The 19923-nt window shown below is 42.5% G+C and overlaps 1 protein-coding gene across 1 annotated transcript; it reads left to right on the top strand.

The window, feature by feature from the left end:
* The first annotated feature begins 17906 nt into the window (after positions 1-17906).
* LOC129817050 (trace amine-associated receptor 13c-like) lies at positions 17907-19571 on the top strand. Its single transcript, XM_055872035.1, has one exon. The coding sequence runs from the start codon at positions 18131-18133 to the stop codon at positions 19091-19093; it is 963 nt and encodes a 320-aa protein (XP_055728010.1). The 5' UTR covers positions 17907-18130; the 3' UTR covers positions 19094-19571.
* The last annotated feature ends 352 nt before the right edge of the window (positions 19572-19923 follow it).

The raw sequence follows: 19923 nt of genomic DNA, 5'->3' as shown, positions 1-19923 counted from the left end.
AGTAATAAAAACTGCACTTTGTCATATATTATCTCAAAATGTAGTCTGACCATGGTGAAAACATGGTGGAAGGACCTGGATTAATTGAAATGTAAGAAAACCAACACCACCTGAAAATGGATTCATTTCATACACACATATGCAATTAACATAATTTATTGTAAGGGTGCGTGCTGGTGGCAGGGAAGTCAGGCGCAGGAGATTGAACTGTATAGTATAAACGGTATAAAACAGAGCAGTTTAATAAGTGCTCAAAAACTCAGAAAACCAAAATAATACAATTGAGTACAAAACCCGTCGCACACCAGATCATATCTTGCACATAGCTTACAAACATACAATCACCGACAAGGACAATGAGGGGGAACAGAGGGTTAAATACACAACATGTAATGAATGGGATTGGAACCAGGTGTGATGGAAGACAAGACAAAACCAATGGAAAATGAAAAGAGGATCAGCGATGGCTAGAAGGTCGGCGACTTCGACCGCCGCCCGAACAAGGAGAGGGACCAACTTCGGCGGAAGCCGTGACATTTATACACATTTGACATCAGTCCTCATTCAATTTGAACAATGCTTAACTACATACAGAGTAAAAGCCATTGGAAATAGACCCAAAGTCATTTTTGTAATATTGTTGAGATTAGTAAAAATGCTATGCAAATTGCCATTCTATAACGGCATCGCTGGTATGATCCTCTTGACTTCTCAACTGTCTGGTAGAGTTTGGTTGTTTCCAAAATCAACATCAAGTTGATTTTTTTTTCGCTATTGGAAATTCAACATGTTTCTCAAGAAGAGACAGTTAAAGGTGTAAAGAACCATGATCGTAAGTTTCTAATTGAAACATTCATGGTGCCATAAAGAACCCTTTCATAAGGTTTTATAAAGGTTCTGGGAACTGGTGACAGGTTGTCACTTATCAAACCAATCAACTATTTTGCATAGATGGAGCTCCAAACAGAGGTTATGTTTCTGAAAAATGTTCATCAACAAGCTAGCTATCATAAGATACAAAACTAAGGGGAAGCGTTAGAAGCCAGCCCTGCCATTGAAATGCAACATGTGAAACTGAAGTTCTTTAGACTTCCAATATTCAAGACAACAAAATAAGATTTGGACGGATGGCCTTGTGAAACTACAGGACACATCATGGCATGTGCAATTTGGCCAGTGCATAAGAAAATAACAGTCAGGCAGTTGATAAGACGGTACATCTTTATGGTGTATGTTCTAATAGTATTTCATAGGAACATTCCATAGACTTGTACAAATGTCCATCTGAAGTGAATTATGAAACAATGATTCAAGTTGAGGGAGACAGTTACATCATTGGGCCACATAATATTTACCAGACATCACCCTGCAGTATTCTGACCCTATCATATTTTTTGTCTAATTAGATATTGTGGTCTCAGATTCAAGAGGGACCTGTTACCACTAATATGCAAGGCTCTGTAATAATGACACTTATATCACTCTACCAAATAAAGGTGTCAAACACACACACACACACACACACACACACACAAACAAACACACAGTCAGCCAGAAACACACACACAACACACACAGTCATCCACACACACACACACACACACACACACACACACACACACACACACACACACACACACACACACACACACACACACACACACACACACACACACACACACACACACACACACACACACACACACACACACACACACATTCATCTAGTACACTGTCATTTCACCTCTCTAGTCTTCATGATTCTCAAAGAGCATATTGCATCAGCAAAACTCAATCTGTTCTGATGTCACTGGGACTATATTGTCTCTACTGTGTAACTCTTTAATGATGTTAGTTTTACATTTTAAAGTTTCTGACACCAGAGGGTCCTGTTATCCCCTGTATGCAAGGCTCTGGAACAATGAGGTCCAAAACTCTAAGGAATTCTACCAATTAAAGGTGTTGGAGACACACAAATGCTTTTCTCCAGGGCCCTAATAAGGCCCCAATACAGCATAAGCATTCAAAGTGAACCTAAGTAAAGCTCTATTGTCGTTTGTGTGAGTGTAACAGTGTTCCTTCTGTACCTCTCCTCGCCCCTACCTGGGTTCGAACCAGGAACCCTCTGCACACATCGACAACAGTCACACTCAAAGCATCGTTACTTATTGCTCCACAAAAGCCGAGACCATTGCAGAGCAAGCAACAACTACTTCAAGGTCTCAGAGAGAGTGATGTCACCGATCCAAACGTGATTAGCGTGCATCCCGCTAACTAGCCATTTCACACCGGTTACATGAGCACAACTTCCATTAGCCCTCAGCCTCAGTACAACCCTCACCCCTAAACAGGTCTCATTACGAGACCATGTGTCTGACTCACCTCTGCTACACATTTGACATTTTAGTCATTTAGCACATGGGGGGGGGGGGGGGGGGTTGTGTTATTGATAAAGATAATCATTAAGAGGTAGGTTTTCAGACTAATCCTCCCCCCTAAACTCCCCCAAGTCTCAATCCTACACCCTCTCTGTAGTGTTTTGTCAAATAACAAGACATTTTCACAAGTACAGAACTAAAACATTTTTAGTGTAGTGGTGGTAGTGAGAGTAGTGGTAGTGGTAGTGAGAGTAGTGGTAGTGAGAGTAGTGGTAGTGAGAGTAGTGGTGAGAGTAGTGGTAGTGAGAGTAGTGGTAGTGGTGAGAGTAGTGGTAGTGAGAGTAGTAGTAGTGAGAGTAGTGGTATTGAGAGTAGTGGTAGTGAGAGTAGTGGTAGTGGTAGTGAGAGTAGTGGTGAGAGTAGTGGTAGTGAGAGTAGTGGTAGTGAGAGTGGTAGTGAGAGTAGTGGTAGTGAGAGTAGTGGTAGTGAGAGTAGTGGTAGTGAGAGTAGTGTTAGTGAGAGTAGTGGTAGTGAGAGTAGTGGTAGTGAGAGTAGTGGTAGTGGTGAGAGTAGTGGTAGTGAGAGTAGTGGTAGTGAGAGTAGTGGTAGTGGTAGTGAGAGTAGTGGTAGTGGTAGTGAGAGTAGTGGTAGTGAGAGTAGTGGTAGTGAGAGTAGTGGTAGTGGTGAGAGTAGTGGTAGTGGTAGTGAGAGTAGTGGTAGTGGTGAGAGTAGTGGTAGTGATAGTAGTGGTAGTGAGAGTAGTGGTAGTGATAGTAGTAGTAGTGAGAGTAGTGGTAGTGAGAGTAGTGGTAGTGAGAGTAGTGTTAGTGAGAGTAGTGTTAGTGAGAGTAGTGTTAGTGAGAGTAGTGGTAGTGAGAGTAGTGGTAGTGAGAGTAGTGGTAGTGAGAGATGTGGTAGTGAGAGTAGTGGTAGTGGTAGTGAGAGTAGTGGTAGTGAGAGTAGTGGTAGTGAGAGTAGTGGTAGTGGTGAGAGTAGTGGTAGTGGTAGTGAGAGTAGTGGTAGTGAGAGTAGTGGTAGTGGTAGTGAGAGTAGTGGTGAGAGTAGTGGTAGTGAGAGTAGTGGTAGTGATAGTAGTGGTAGTGAGAGTAGTGGTAGTGATAGTAGTAGTAGTGAGAGTAGTGGTAGTGAGAGTAGTGGTAGTGAGAGTAGTGTTAGTGAGAGTAGTGTTAGTGAGAGTAGTGGTAGTGAGAGTAGTGGTAGTGAGAGATGTGGTAGTGAGAGTAGTGGTAGTGGTAGTGAGAGTGGTGGTAGTGAGAGTAGTGGTAGTGAGAGTAGTGGTAGTGGTAGTGAGAGTAGTGGTAGTGAGAGTAGTGGTAGTGAGAGTAGTGGTAGTGAGAGTAGTGGTAGTGAGAGTAGTGTTAGTGAGAGTAGTGGTAGTGAGAGTAGTGGTAGTGAGAGTAGTGGTAGTGAGAGTAGTGGTAGTGAGAGTAGTGGTGGTGAGAGTAGTCGTGAGAGTAGTGGTAGTGAGAGTAGTGGTAGTGAGAGTAGTGGTAGTGAGAGTAGTAGTAGTGGTGAGATTAGTGGTAGTAGTGAGAGTAGTGGTAGTGAGAGTAGTAGTAGTGAGAGCAGTAGTAGTGAGAGTAGTGGTAGTGAGAATAGTGGTAGTGAGAGTAGTGGTAGTGAGAATAGTGGTAGTGAGAGTAGTGGTAGTGAGAGTAGTAGTAGTGAGAGCAGTAGTAGTGAGAGTAGTGGTAGTGAGAGTAGTAGTAGTGAGAGTAGTGGTAGTGAGAGTAGTGGTAGTGAGAGTAGTGGTAGTGAGAGCAGTGGTAGTGAGAGTAGTGGTAGTGAGAGTAGTGGTAGTGAGAGTAGTGGTAGTGAGAGTAGTGGTAGTGAGAGTAGTGGTAGTGAGAGTAGTGGTAGTGAGAGTAGTGGTAGTGGTATTGAGAGTAGTGGTAGTGAGAGTAGTGGTAGTGGTAGTGAGAGTAGTGGTGAGAGTAGTGGTAGTGAGAGTAGTGGTAGTGAGAGTAGTGGTAGTGAGAGTAGTGGCAGTGAGAGTAGTGGTAGTGGTAGTGAGAGTAGTGGTAGTGGTGAGAGTAGTGGTAGTGATAGTAGTGGTAGTGAGAGTAGTGGTAGTGAGAGTAGTGGTAGTGATAGTAGTAGTAGTGAGAGTAGTGGTAGTGATAGTAGTAGTAGTGAGAGTAGTGGTAGTGAGAGTAGTGTTAGTGAGAGTAGTGGTAGTGAGAGTAGTGTTAGTGAGAGTAGTGGTAGTGAGAGTAGTGGTAGTGAGAGTAGTGGTAGTGAGAGATGTGGTAGTGAGAGTAGTGGTAGTGAGAGTAGTGGTAGTGGTGAGAGTAGTGGTAGTGGTGAGAGTAGTGGTAGTGGTAGTGAGAGTAGTGGTAGTGAGAGTAGTGGTAATGAGAGTAGTGGTAGTGAGAGTAGTGGTAGTGAGAGTAGTGTTAGTGAGAGTAGTGGTAGTGAGAGTAGTGGTAGTGAGAGTAGTGGTAGTGAGAGTAGTGGTAGTGAGAGTAGTGTTAGTGAGAGTAGTAGTAGTGAGTGCAGTAGTAGTGAGAGTAGTGTTAGTGAGAGTAGTGGTAGTGAGAATAGTGGTAGTGAGAGTAGTGGTAGTGAGAGTAGTGGTAGTGAGAGTAGTGGTAGTGAGAGTAGTAGTAGTGAGAGCAGTAGTAGTGAGAGTAGTGGTAGTGAGAGTAGTAGTAGTGAGAGTAGTGGTAGTGAGAGTAGTGGTAGTGAGAGTAGTGGTAGTGAGAGCAGTGGTAGTGAGAGTAGTGGTGAGAGTAGTGGTAGTGAGAGTAGTGGTAGTGAGAGTAGTGGTAGTGAGAGTAGTGGTAGTGAGAGTAGTGGTAGTGAGAGTAGTGGTAGTGAGAGTAGTGGTAGTGGTGAGATTAGTGGTAGTAGTGAGAGTAGTGGTAGTGAGAGTAGTGGTAGTGAGAGCAGTGGTAGTGAGAGTAGTGGTGAGAGTAGTGGTAGTGAGAGTAGTGGTAGTGAGAGTAGTGGTAGTGAGAGTAGTGGTAGTGAGAGTAGTGGTAGTGAGAGTAGTGGTAGTGAGAGTAGTGGTAGTGAGAGTAGTGGTGAGAGTAGTGGTGGTGAGAGTAGTGGTAGTGAGAGTAGTGGTAGTGAGAGTAGTGGTAGTGAGAGTAGTAGTAGTGAGAGTAGTGGTAGTGAGAGTAGTGGTAGTGGTGAGAGTAGTGGTAGTGAGAGTAGTGGTAGTGAGAGTGGTGGTAGTGAGAGTAGAGGTAGTGAGAGTAGTGGTAGTGAGAGTAGTGGTAGTGAGAGTAGTGGTAGTGAGAGTGGTGGTAGTGAGAGTAGAGGTAGTGAGAGTAGTGGTAGTGAGAGTAGTGGTAATGAGAGTAGTGGTAGTGGTGAGAGTAGTGGTAGTGAGAGTAGTGTTAGTGAGAGTAGTGGTAGTGAGAGTAGTGGTAGTGAGAGTAGTGGTAGTGAGAGTAGTGGTAGTGGTGAGAGTAGTGGTAGTGAGAGTAGTGGTAGTGAGAGTGGTGGTAGTGAGAGTAGAGGTAGTGAGAGTAGTGGTAGTGAGAGTAGTGGTGAGAGTAGTGGTAGTGAGAGTAGTGTTGAGAGTAGTGTTAGTGTATGTAGTGATAGTGAGAGTAGTGGTAATGAGAGTAGTGGTAGTGAGAGTAGTGGTAGTGAGAGTAGTGGCAGTGAGAGTAGTGGTAGTGAGAGTGGTAGTGAGAGTAGTGGTAGTGAGAGTAGTGGTAGTGAGAGTAGTGGTAGTGAGAGTAGTGGTAGTGAGAGTAGTGGTAGTGATAGTAGTAGTAGTGAGAGTAGTGGTAATGAGAGTAGTGGTAGTGAGAGTAGTGGTAGTGAGAGTAGTGATAGTGAGAGTAGTAGTAGTGAGAGTAGTGGTAGTGAGAGTAGTGGTAGTGTTCATAACCAGTATGTTGAGGTTGAAGTGTCTGCTGTGGTCTCCTGCTCTGTTGTGTTTCCATCGTTCAGCCAGGTGACAGCAGGAAGAGGGAAATCACAGGTTAGAGACACAGGGTTGTTCACCTCCACACTCACATGTTCTGGACCTGGTTCTGACCACAGATAATGGGGGAGACTGGAGGGACAAAACACACATACTGTGTATTAACACACGCACGCACACACACACACACACACACACACACACACACACACACACACACACACACACACACACACACACACACACACACACACACACACACACACACACACACACACACACACACACACACACACACACACACACACACACACACACACACACACACACACACACACACACACACACACGTCCATATACATTTTGTAGCATTTTGAGGTTGTTGTTTACGTACCATATACCTCCAGGCTGTACTCCTTGGCTGCGTTGCTGACGGCTCTGCGAGTTTTGCAGCATTGTGTCAAATCGATTAGAGCCCAGGGTGGCTGTGTGGCTCTCCACCGCTGACCTTGGGTTGTGGCTAATAGTGTGGAGTTGCCAAGAGGTTAGCAATTACGCCCTTAAAGGGAAATTACACTCAAAACCATCTTTAGTTATTTGTTTTATTAGTCCACTGTTGATAGAGTCCCAAAATAATTTGTATGTCTTATGTCAACTTTTCAAGATATTGGACTTTCAAGAATCAAAGTGTCACCGGCCACATCATCATTCAGTACGATGCGTTTTGCATCATACAATATTTTGCATCATCATGATGTTGTGGCCGTCGACACTTTGATTCTTGTTTTTGAGTGACATTTCCCTTTACATTTAACATTTACATTTAAGTCATTTAGCAGACGCTCTTATCCAGAGCGACTTACAAATTGGTGCATTCACCTTATGACATCCAGTGGAACAGCCACTTTACAATAGTGCATCTAAATCTTTTAAGGGGGGGGGGGGGGGGGGGGTGAGAAGGATTACTTTATCCTATCCTAGGTATTCCTTAAAGAGGTGGGGTTTCAGGTGTCTCCGGAAGGTGGTGATTGATTCCGCTGTCCTGGCGTCGTGAGGGAGTTTGTTCCACCATTGGGGTGCCAGAGCAGCGAACAGTTTTGACTGGGCTGAGCGGGAACTGTACTTCCTCAGTGGTAGGGAGGCGAGCAGGCCAGAGGTGGATGAACGCAGTGCCCTTGTTTGGGTGTAGGGCCTGATCAGAGCCTGGAGGTACTGAGGTGCCGTTCCCCTCACAGCTCCGTAGGCAAGCACCATGGTCTTGTAGCGGATGCGAGCTTCAACTGGAAGCCAGTGGAGAGAGCGGAGGAGCGGGGTGACGTGAGAGAACTTGGGAAGGTTGAACACCAGACGGGCTGCGGCGTTCTGGATGAGTTGTAGGGGTTTAATGGCACAGGCAGGGAGCCCAGCCAACAGCGAGTTGCAGTAATCCAGACGGGAGATGACAAGTTGCCAGTTCCTTTAAAGATGGAATTCGTATCGGTGAAACTGCCATGTCCGTTTGCGATATTACAGGTGTGATTGTCACACCCTGATCTGTTTCACCTGTCGTTGTGCTTGTTTCCACCCCCCTCCAGGTGTCGCCCATCTTCCCGTCATCCCCTGTGTATTATACCTGTATTCTCTGTTTGTCTGTTGCCAGTTCGTCTTGTCTAGTCAGGTCTTACCAGCGTTCTTTTCCACCTTCCTGTTTCTCTAGTTCTGTTTCCTAGATTTTCCTGAACTTTTTTAGACACTACATTGCCAAAAGTATGTGGACAGTTGCTCATTGAACATCTCATTCCAAAATCATGGGCAATAATACGGAGTTGGTCGTAGATGATAGCTAATTGCTGCTGGGACTTCCATTCAGCTTCCATTCAGCCACAAGACCATTAGTGAAGTTTGTCATTGATGTTGGATGATTAGGCCTGGCTCGAAGTCGGCGTTCCAATTCATCCCAAAGGTGTTCAATGGGGTCGAGGTCAAAGCTCTCTGCAGGCCAGTCATGTTTTCCACACAGATCTCAACAAACCTATTTCTGAATGGACCTGAATTTGTGCATGGGAGCATTTTCATGCTGGAACAGTAAAGGTCTTTCCCCAAACTGTTGTCACAAAGTCTAGAATGTCATTGTATGCTGTAGTGTTAAGATTTCCCTTCACTGGAACTAAGGGGTCTAGCCTGAACCATGAAAAATTGCCCCAGACCATTATTCCTCCACCACCAAACTTTACAATTGGCAACATGCATTGGGGCAGGTAGCATTTTCATGGCATCAGCCAAATCCAGATTTGTCACTCCAGGGAAGGTGTTTTCACTGCTCCAGAGTCCAACGGTGGCGTGCTTTACACCACTCGAGCCAACACTTGGCATTGCGCATGGTGATTTTAGGCCTGTGTGCCGCTACACGGCCATGGAAACCCATTTCATGAAGCTCCTTACGAACAGTTCTTGTGCTGACGTTGCTTCCAGAGGCAGTTTGGAACTCGGTAGTGAGTGTTGCAACCGAGGACAGAGGATTCCCACCTTCCCGTGCTTTGAGCTTGTGTGGCCTACCACTTCGTGACTGAGACATTGTTGCTCCTAGATGTTTCCATTAAACCTCTTAACGCTAGGGGTCATATATACAGTGGGGCAAAAAAGTATTTAGTCAGCCACCAATTGTGCAAGTTCTCCCACTTAAAAAGATGAGAGAGGCCTGTAATTGTCATCATAGGTACACTTGCAAAATGAAAAAAATTAATCCAGAAAATCACATTGTAGGATTTTTTATGAATTTATTTGCAAATTATGGTGGAAAATAAGTATTTGGTCACCTACAAAAGCAAGATTTCTGGCTCTCACAGACCTGTAACTTCTTCTTTAAGAGGCTCCTCTGTCCTCCACTCGTTAGCTGTATTAATGGCACCTGTTTGAACTTGTTATCAGTATAAAAGACACCTGTCCACAACCTCAAACAGTCACACTCCAAACTCCACTATGGCCAAGACCAAAGAGCTGTCAAAGCACACCAGAAACAAAATTGTAGACCTGCACCAGGCTGGGAAGACTGAATCTGCAATAGGTAAGCAGCTTGGTTTGAAGAAATCAACTGTGGGAGCAATTATTAGGAAATGGAAGACATACAAGACCACTGATAATCTCCCTCGATCTGGGGCTCCACGCAAGATCTCACCCCGTGGGGTCAAAATGATCACAAGAACGGTGAGCAAAAATCCCAGAACCACACGGGGGGACCTAGTGAATGACCTGCAGAGAGCTGGGACCGAAGTAACGAAGCCTACCATCAGTAACACACTACGCCGCCAGGGACTCAAATCCTGCAGTGCCAGACATGTCCCCCTGCTTAAGCCAGTACATGTCCAGGCCCGTCTGAAGTTTGCTAGAGAGCATTTGGATGATCCAGAAGAAGATTGGGTGAATGTCATATGGTCAGATGAAACCAAAATATAACTTTTTGGTAAAAACTCAACTCGTCATGTTTGGAGGACAAAGAATGCTGAGTTGCATCCAAAGAACACCATACCTACTGTGAAGCATGGGGGTGGAAACATCATGCTTTGGGGGTGTTTTTCTGCAAAGGGACCAGGACGACTGATCCGTGTAAAGGAATGAATGAATGGGGCCATGTATCGTGAGATTTTGAGTGAAAACCTCCTTCCATCAGCAAGGGCATTGAAGATGAAACGTGGCTGGGTCTTTCAGCATGACAATGATCCCAAACACACCGCCCGGGCAACGAAGGAGTGGCTTCGTAAGAAGCATTTCAAGGTCCTGGAGTGGCCTAGCCAGTCTCCAGATCTCAACCCCATAGAAAATCTTTGGAGGGAGTTGAAAGTCCGTGTTGCCCAGCAACAGCCCCAAAACATCACTGCTCTAGAGGAGATCTGCATGGAGGAATGGGCCAAAATACCAGCAACAGTGTGTGAAAACCTTGTGAAGACTTACAGAAAACGTTTGACCTCTGTCATTGCCAACAAAGGGTATATAACAAAGTATTGAGATAAACTTTTGTTATTGACCAAATACTTATTTTCCACCATAAATTGCAAATAAATTCGTTAAAAATCCTATAATGTGATTGTCTGGATTTTTTTCTTCTCATTTTGTCTGTCATAGTTGAAGTGTACCTATGATGAAAATTACAGGCCTCTCTCATCTTTTTAAGTGGGAGAACTTGCACAATTGGTGGCTGACTAAATACTTTTTTGCCCCACTATATATATATTTTTTAATAACGTTCCCAAGGTAAACGGACAAATTTCTCAGGTCCAGATCATAGAATATGCATATCATTTACAGATTAGGATAGAAAACACTCCAAAGTTTCCAAAACTGTCAAAATATTGTCTGTGAGTATAACAAAACTGATTCTGCAGGCGAAAACCTGAGGAAATCTAACCCGGAAGTGATTTTTTAATTATTTTATCTGTGTTTCCTGGCCCGTCTTTCTTCCATTTAAAGGGGTATCAACCAGATTCCTTTTCCAATGGCTTCCTCAGGCTGTGATCAGGCTTTAGACATAGTTTCAGGCTTTTATTTTGAAAAATGAGCAAGATTTTTCAAATGTAGTCAGGTGTTGTCACGATCGTCGTTAGGAGAAAGAGAGGAGGACCAAAATGCAGCGTGATGATTATCCATTTTAATGAACACGAATAATCTCACAAAAAACAACAAAACACGAGAACGAAACGAAACAGTCCTGAACGGTGAACATACAAAAACACAGGAACAGGAACAATCACCCACAACCCACAATACAAAACAGGCTACCTAAATATGGTTCCCAATCAGAGACAACGACTAACACCTGCCTCTGATTGAGAACCATATCAGGCCAAACACAGAAACAGACAAACTAGACATACAACATAGAATCCCCACTCAGATCACACCCTGACCAAACAAAACATAGAAACATACAAAGCAAACTATGGTCAGGGCGTGACAGGTGTCCTCTGATTAGTTCATGCGCGCGAGAGAGGTAGCTCTCCATTTTCTTTCTTTCTTTTATTGAATAGGTTACGGTCCGGTTGAAATATTATCGATTATGTTTATTAAAAACAACCTGAGGATTGATTATAAAAAACATTTGACATGTTTCTACGAACATTACGGATACTTTTTGGAATTTTCGTCGAACGGAAAGAGGCTTTGGTTTTCTGAACATAACGCGCAACCCAAATGGCGTTTTTTTGTTATAAAAGTAATATTTATCGAACAAAAATAACATTTATTGTGTAACTGGGAGTCTCGTGAGTGCAAACATCCGAAGATTATCAAAGGTAAGCGATTAATTTGATTGCTTTTCTGACTTTCGTGACCATGCTAATTTGGGGCTAGCTGTTGTAGCATTGATTGATACACTCACAAAAGCTTTGATTGCTTTCGCTGCAAAGCATATTTTCAAAATCTGACACGATAGGTGGATTAACAACAAGCTAAACTGTGTTTTGGTATATTTCACTTGTGATTGCATGATTATAAATATTTTTTGTAATATTTTGCGCCCTGCAATTCAGCGGTTGTTTAGGAAAATGATCCCGTAAAAGGGATCCGTAGCGCAGAGAAGTACCAACGCATATGTACCAACGCATATGTTCAACTGGTTGGATTACCAAAATATAGTTCATTTCCCCCCACCTTCTGATGTTCCCAGAATCTCTATGTTAACCAAGGGATTTCCAATAGTCACATCAGTAGGGTAGAGAGAGGAGAAAAAAGGGGGAGAGGTATTTATGACTGTCATAAACCTACCCCCAGGCCAGCGTCATGACATATGTATAGCAGTGAAAGTTAACATTTTGTTTCCGAATGACATCACCAAGAGGTAAAATATATAGTGAAAACAATAGTGGTCCTAAAATGGAGCCTTGAGGAACACCGAAATGTACAGTTGATTTGTCAGAGGACAAACCATTCACACAGACAAACTGATATCTTTCTGACAGATAAGATCTAAACCAGGCCAGAATTTGTCCGTGTAGACCAATTTGGGTTTACAATCTCTCCAAAGAATGTGATGATCGATGGTATCAAAAACAACACTAAGGTCTAGGAGCACGAGGACGGATGCAGAGCCTCGGCCTGATGCCATTAACTTCTACTTGGTCACAATCCCGGATCCGGGAGCACCCTCATCAGTAAAAAAGCTGACTAGCATAGCCTAGCATAGCGCCACAAGTAAATACTAGCATCTAAATATCATGAAATCACAAGTCCAAGACACCAGATGAAAGATACACATCTTGTGAATCCAGCCATCATTTCTGATTTTTAAAATGTTTTACAGGGAAAACACAATATGTATTTCTATTAGCTAACCACGATAGCAAAAGACCCAACCGCATATTTCCACCATTTTTTTACTGCATAGGTAGCTATCACAAATTCGACCAAATAAAGATATAAATAGTCACTAACCAAGAAACAACTTCATCAGATGACAGTCTGATAACATATTTATTGTATAGCATATGTTTTGTTCGAAAAATGTGCATATTTCAGGTATAAATCATAGTTTTACATTGCAGTAGTCTCACCAAAGCAGCTAGAATAACTACAGAAACCAACGTGAAATACCTAAATACTCATCATAAAACATTTATGAAAAATACACGGTGTACAGCAAATGAAAGACCAACATCTTGTGAATCCAGCCAATATTTCAGATTTTTTAAGTGTTTTACAGCGAAAACACAATATAGCATTATATTAGCTTACTACAATAGCCTACCACACAGCAGCATTCATTCATTCAAGACACGTTAGCGATAGCGAATAAACCAGCAAAAGATATACATTTTTTCACTAACCTTCTCAAACTTCATCAGATGACAGTCCTATAACATCATATTACACAATACATATATGGTTTGTTCGAAAATGTGGCACAAATCGTGGTTGAACAATGTGAATACGTAGTGAAAATGCAGAAATATTGTCAGGAGAAATCTTGGAGAGGCACCTATTCTAATCAAATAACTAATCATAAGCTTTACTAAAAAAGACATGTTGGACAGCAAATTAAAGATACACTAGTTCTTAATGCAACTGCTGTGTTAGATTTCTAAAATTAACTTTAGTACGACTTACAGCCTACGTTATAGGGATACAGCGCCCAAAATCAGCGCCCAAATTACGTCTAAACATTTGACAGATATACGAAAAAACATCATAAATCGTTCCTACTATTTGATGAGCTTCCATCAGAATCTTGTACAAGTTGTCCTTTGTCCAGAATAATCGTTGCTCGGTTGTAGAATGTCGTCTTCATCTGTAGAACGCTAGCCAACGTTAGCCATGCGGCACAGAAGTGTCAAAATCCCCAGAACGCATCACAAAGAAAATACCGAAAATCGGAATAAACTTATATAAACTGATATAAGTCGGTTTAATATAACTAGTTGATGATGTTTTTAACACATATATCGAATAAAATCAGAGCCGGATATATCTAAGGCCTATAACGACAGCTTTTCAGAACGCAATCCTGAGGTCTGTCTCGCGCCAAGACGAACGGTGAAAAGACTACACCCACGGTTCCAAGAGCTCTTGTTTGGCCTCAGATCTAGCTAGACACCCCATTCCAATTCTCACTGCCTACTGACATCTAGGGGAAGGCGTATGCAGTGCATGTAGACCCATAGATTCCATGCAAATTAATAAACTGACCCTGGAACAGAGCCCTCGATTTCAGATTTCTCAGTTCCTGACAGGAAGTTTGCTGCAAAATGAGTTCTGTTTTACTCACAGATATAATTCAAACGGTTTTAGAAACTAGAGAGTGTTTTCTATCCAATAGTAATAATAATATGCATATTGTACGAGCAAGAATTGAGTACGAGGCAGTTTAATTTGGGAACGATTTTTTACAAAGTGAGAACAGCGACCCCTTAAGAGGTAATTTACCACCTTCACAAGTGCAGTCTCAGTGCTATGATGGGGTCTAAAACCAGACTGAAGCGTTTCGTGTACATTGTTTGTCTTCAGGAAGGCAGTGAGTTGCTGTGCAACAGCTTTTTCAAAAACATTTGAGAGGAATGGGAGATTCGATATAGGCCGATAGTTTTTTATATTTTCTGGGTCAAGGTTTGGCTTTTTCAAGAGAGACTCTATTACTGCCACTTTTAGTGAGTTTGGTACACATCCGGTGGATAGAGAGCCGTTTATTTTGTTCAACATAGGAGGGCCAAGCACAGGAAGCAGATCTTTCCGTAGTTTAGTTGGAATAGGGTCCAGAATGCAGGTTGAAGGTTTAGAGGCCATGAATATTTTCATCAATGTGTCAAGAGATATAATACTAAAAAACTTGAGTGTCTCCCTTGATCCTAGGTCCTGGCAGAGTTGCGCAGACTCAGGACAACTGAGCTTTGGAGGAATACGCAGATTTAAAGAGGAGTCCGCAATTTGCTTTCAAATGATCATGATCTTTTTCTCAAAGAATTTCATGAATTTATCACTCCTGAAGTGAAAGCCATCCTCTCTTGGGGAATGCTGCTTTTAAGTTAGCTTTGCGACAGTATCAAAAATACATTTTGGATTGTTCTTATTTTCCTCAATTAAGTTGGAAAAATAGGATTATCGAGCAGCAGTGAGAGCTCTTCGATACTGCACGGTACTGTCTTTCCAAGCTAGTCGGAAGACTTCCAGTTTGGTGTAGCGCCATTTCCTTTTCAATTTTCTGGAAGTTGTTTCAGTGCTCGGGTATTTTCTGTATACCAGGGAGCTAGCATCTTATGACACATGTTTTTTGTTTTTAGGGGTGCGAATGCATCAAGGGTATTGCGCAAGGTTAAACTGAGTTCCTCAGTTAGGTGGTTAACTGATTTTGTACTCTGACGTCCTTGGGTAGGCGGAGGGCGTCTGGAAGGGCATCTAGGAATCTTTGTGTTGTCCGAGAATTTAAAGCACGACTTTTGATGATCCTTCATTAAATAGTACCCGCAAAACACCAGTCTCAACGTCAACAGTGAAGAGGTGACTCCGGGATGCTTGCTTTCTAGGCAGAGTTGCAAAGAAAAAGCCATATCTCAGACAGGCAAATAAAAAGAAAAGATTAAGATGGGCAAAAGAACACTGACACTGGACAGAGGAACTCTGCCTAGAAGGCCAGCATCCCACAGTCGCCTCTTCACTGTTGACGTTGAGACTGGTGTTTTGCGGGTACTATTTAATGAACCTGACAGATTTTAAAGCTAAGCCTTCGATACTGGTCAGGCCTAGAAGGTAGGGAGGGATGTATTTTCTGTTTGTCGCTATTGTCAAGTCTGATTATTGTGATGTTGAAAATGCAAGCCGTGATATTGAAGCGCCCGAAGTCGGTATGCTTTGTTTTTAGTTGTGTGATGCAGTGGCACAGAAAACTATTGGTGAAAACTTATGTTGCGTTCCATGTATTTTATATGATTGGCATCAAAATGTTGGATATCTAATATCTCCCTAGATTATAATTGCCAGCTCTCATCGCGTTGTAGGCCTAATGAAACATGCAAGGAGATTGAGCTCGTCCGTGGTGGTCGGTGAACCCTCAACCTTCTGGCCCGTAGCCCTGCGTGGCATCGACTGTGCCACAAAGTATGCTGAAGTGTCGATAACCACGTTTCTAAGCATTATTTAGAGTTAATTCTATGAGGGGAGAGGGTGTGTACATTTGTTTTTACAGTACAAGGGGAAGTTCAATGAAAATATTCCCAGTACATTTTGAACTGCCCCTAATTACTTGAAGTGCTTTTGAGATCACTGATCGATACAACTAAACTGAACTGGAAATCACATTTCTAGTCACATTAAAAAAACATCAATGGGTGATTGGGTCACAATACATTTTGGTTGTTCTGATGTCTGACAAAAAGTACTTGTCCCCATGATGGAACTGAGACGAAGTGTCCCTCAACTTGAAGAAGTATGGTTCATAATTCAGTTCAGATGGACATTATTAAACGTCTATGGAATGTTCCTATGGAATCCCACTATTCATTCTGATTGAATGTGCTATAAGCGTGTACACCATGAAGTCATGCCCTCTCATCAACTTCCCTACAGTCAGCTTTCCTACACAAGCCAGCTGACATGTGACGTACCATCTCGTTTCCTGCGGTTGTGGATTATGTTCTAAACTGAGCACTGACATCCCCAAAAACAGTTAGTCTGCACAGTTATCCTATTTCCCATGTTTAAAAACCTTTTAGTGACCAAATCATCACCCCTACTATATTTTCCCATTAATAATGCTTAGAATGGTCTTCCTGACAGGCTGCCCCCAGGTGGTAAGGATAGGTAACAACACATCCGCAACACAACACAGCCCCTCGGGGGTGCGCGCTCAGTCCCCTCCTGTACTCCCTGTTCACTCATGACTGCATGACCATATGACCAGGCACGACTCCAACACTATCATTAAATTTGCCGATGACACAACAGTGGTAGGCCTGATCACCGACAAAGATGAGACAGCCTATAGGGAGGAGGTCAGAGACCTGGCCGTGTGGTGCCAGTGATCAAGACAAAGGAGATGATTGTGGACTACAGGAAAAGGAGGATCGAGCACGCCCCCATTCTCATCGACGTGGCTGTAGTGGAGCAGGTTGAGAGCTTCAAGTTCCTTGGTGTCCACATCACCAACAAACTAACATGGTCGAAGCACACTGAGACAGTCATGAAGACGGCACGACAAAGCCTATTCCCCCTCAGGAGACAAAAGATTTAGCATGGGTCCTCAGATCCTCAAAAAGTTCTACAGCTGCACCATCGAGAGCATCCTGACTGGTTGCATCACTGCCTGGTATTTGTAACTGCTCGGCCTCCGACCGCAAGGCACTACAGAGGATAGTGAGTACGGCCCAGTACATCACCGGGGCCAAGCTTCCTGCCGTCCAGGACCTCTATACAAGGCTGTGTTAGGGGAAGGCCCTAAAAATGGTCAAAGACTCCAGCCACCCTAGTCATAGAATGTTCTCTCTGCTACCGCATGGCAAGCGGTACCGGACTGCCAAGACTAGGTCCAAAAGACTGCTTAACAGCTTCTACCCCCAAGCAATAAGACTGCTGAACAGGCAATCAAATGGCTACCCAGACTATTTGCATTGCCCCCCCCCCGCCTCTTTTACGGTGCTGCTACTCTCTGTTAATTATCTATGCATAGTCACTTTAACTCGACCTACATGTACATATTACCTCAATTACCTCGACTAACCGGTGCCCCCGGCCATTGACTCTGTACCGGTACACCCTGTATATAGCCTTGCTATTGTTATTTTACTGCTGCTCTAATTATTTGTTACTGTTATTTTTTACTGATCTATTCTTCACTTAACATTTATTTTTTCTTAAAACTGCATTGTTGGTTAACGGCTTGTAAGTAAGCATTTCACTGTAAGGTCCACACCTGATCGGTGCTTGTGACAAATAACATTTGATTTGAATTGAATTGGAGAAAATGTACCTTTTCTCTCATCTCTAACTATCAGTAAGGCTGAAGGACAGGCTAGCTGGGCACAGCAACATCCAATCCCGTATTACATTACATCATGCTTTCTTTAATTATTTGTTTATCCAACCGTTTGCTCGTTTCTGTGCTCACGTGTGTGTGTGTGTGTGTGTGTGTGTGTGTGTGTGTGTGTGTGTGTGTGTGTGTGTGTGTGTGTGTGTGTGTGTGTGTGTGTGTGTGTGTGTGTGTGTGTGTGTGTGTGTGTGTGTGTGTGTGTGTGTGTGTGTGTGTGTAGAGAGGATCCTGGGAGGGGAGTGTCTGTCAGTAACTCAGGGATAAATAGAGAGGCAGAGCTCAGAGTTTGTCAGAAGGCGGACCTGACAGGGTCACACACAGGACCAAGCAGGAGCAGGACCTCAGCATTTTTACCTTTTATTACAAATGGAGAAAAAGGAAGATGTTCATTACTGTTTTCAAGACGGAAACTCTTCTTGCAGAAAGGCTTTGCTATCGACATCTATCTACATAACACTGTACATCTTCTTCTCATTGATTTCAGCGGTTACAGTATTTTTGAACGTACTGGTGATCATCTCCATCTCTCACTTCAAGCAGCTCCACACTCCAACCAACCTGCTCATCCTCTCTCTGGCTGTGTCAGATCTCCTGGTGGGACTGATTGTGATACCAGTAATGAGTATAGCAATAATGGAATCATGCTGGGGTTTTGGGGAATATTTCTGTGCGTTTCATTTCTACCTTACTTTTTTATGTACTTCTTTATCTCTGGGTAATTTGGTCTTGATATCTATTGACCGCTATGTTGCTGTGTGTGATCCCTTATTGTACCACTCTAAAATAACAATAACAGGAACTATCTGTTGTATATCCATTACCTGGTGTTGTTGTATCATATACGATGCTGTTGTAATAAAAAACTTTGTAAATGTGCATGTACCCAGTAGGTGTTTGACAGAATGTGTTATTGTTGAAGGAATAACATGGGTTAATATCATTGACTTTGTAATTACAACGGTTGTCCCTTGCTCTATTATTATAACACTTTATATGAACATCTTTGTGGTGGCCAGATCACAGGCCAGAAAGGTATTTTCTAAAGAGGCTGCCAGTGTGTCTGGTGTTAAAACTGTACAGGCTAATAAGTCTGAGAGAAAAGCAGCAAAAACTCTAGCTATTGTTGTTTTCACCTATTTCATTTGTTGGATTCCATCTCTATTTATTTACTTTTTTTCTTCAGTTTTAGGTGATCATTTAATATCATATTTCACCAGTTATTTGGCACTTGTTAATTCCTTAATTAATCCAATAATTTATGCTTTCTTTTATCCATGGTTCAAAGTGACAGCTAAACTTATTTTAACTTTGAAGATAAGACGTTTATAGTTCCTATAATATGATTCACTAGTTCGGCAAACATAGGTTTGATATAGTTTTGTTCTACAATTGTTGTAATTATTTCATGTAACAATACACCGACATGACTTATCTCAGTGTTGTCATCATAGATACATGTGGTGTTGATACAGAATGATTTGTCTGGATTGGATTGGAACGACTTGGAAAAGGCATAAGAAGGCAGAAACTTGTTTTATAAAAGACATTGTAGTCCTTGTGGATTGTGTACTCCAAATACCTAAGTCTGTCGTTGTTCCGTTGTACTTATTGATAAATCCTAAGTAAGTATTCTCATAGTACATTTTGAGGACGTCATGAGTCATTCTATTTGTTGTTTAACATCTCCCTCTAGTGGCTCAATTGTGACACAACGTCTACATCAAGTGTAGTAAAGTTGAAATGTACAATACTGCATGATATCAGATAACGTCCAGGTCTAAATAACTTCTGTATTGTGTAAGTAGTTGATGGTAAAATGTAAGAATATGTAATTATGGGTAACACTTTATAATAACATTCAGTAATAAACCATTTGTAAGGCATTTCCAGTTTGCTCACCATTTAATATTTAGGCCACATTTGCAAAATGTTACTCAGCTAGGTATTCTCACATTTATGAATAACTACTACAGTATATACATGAATTATTCAACACAACAGAGCAGGAGACCACAGCAGACACTTCAACCTCAACATAGTGGGTATGAACACTACTAGTACTCTCACTACATCACTGCTGCCAGGTCAGGGGTCACACCAGAGCAGCTCTCTCAGATACTGTTTACTCTGAAGGATTATAGAGATTGGGTAACACACTA

This window comes from Salvelinus fontinalis, chromosome 19, assembly GCF_029448725.1.
Source record: "Salvelinus fontinalis isolate EN_2023a chromosome 19, ASM2944872v1, whole genome shotgun sequence".
Classification (NCBI taxonomy): Eukaryota; Metazoa; Chordata; class Actinopteri; order Salmoniformes; family Salmonidae; genus Salvelinus; species Salvelinus fontinalis.
Note: the sequence above shows the minus strand (reverse complement) of the source record. Positions and strands in the feature narration are given on the sequence as shown.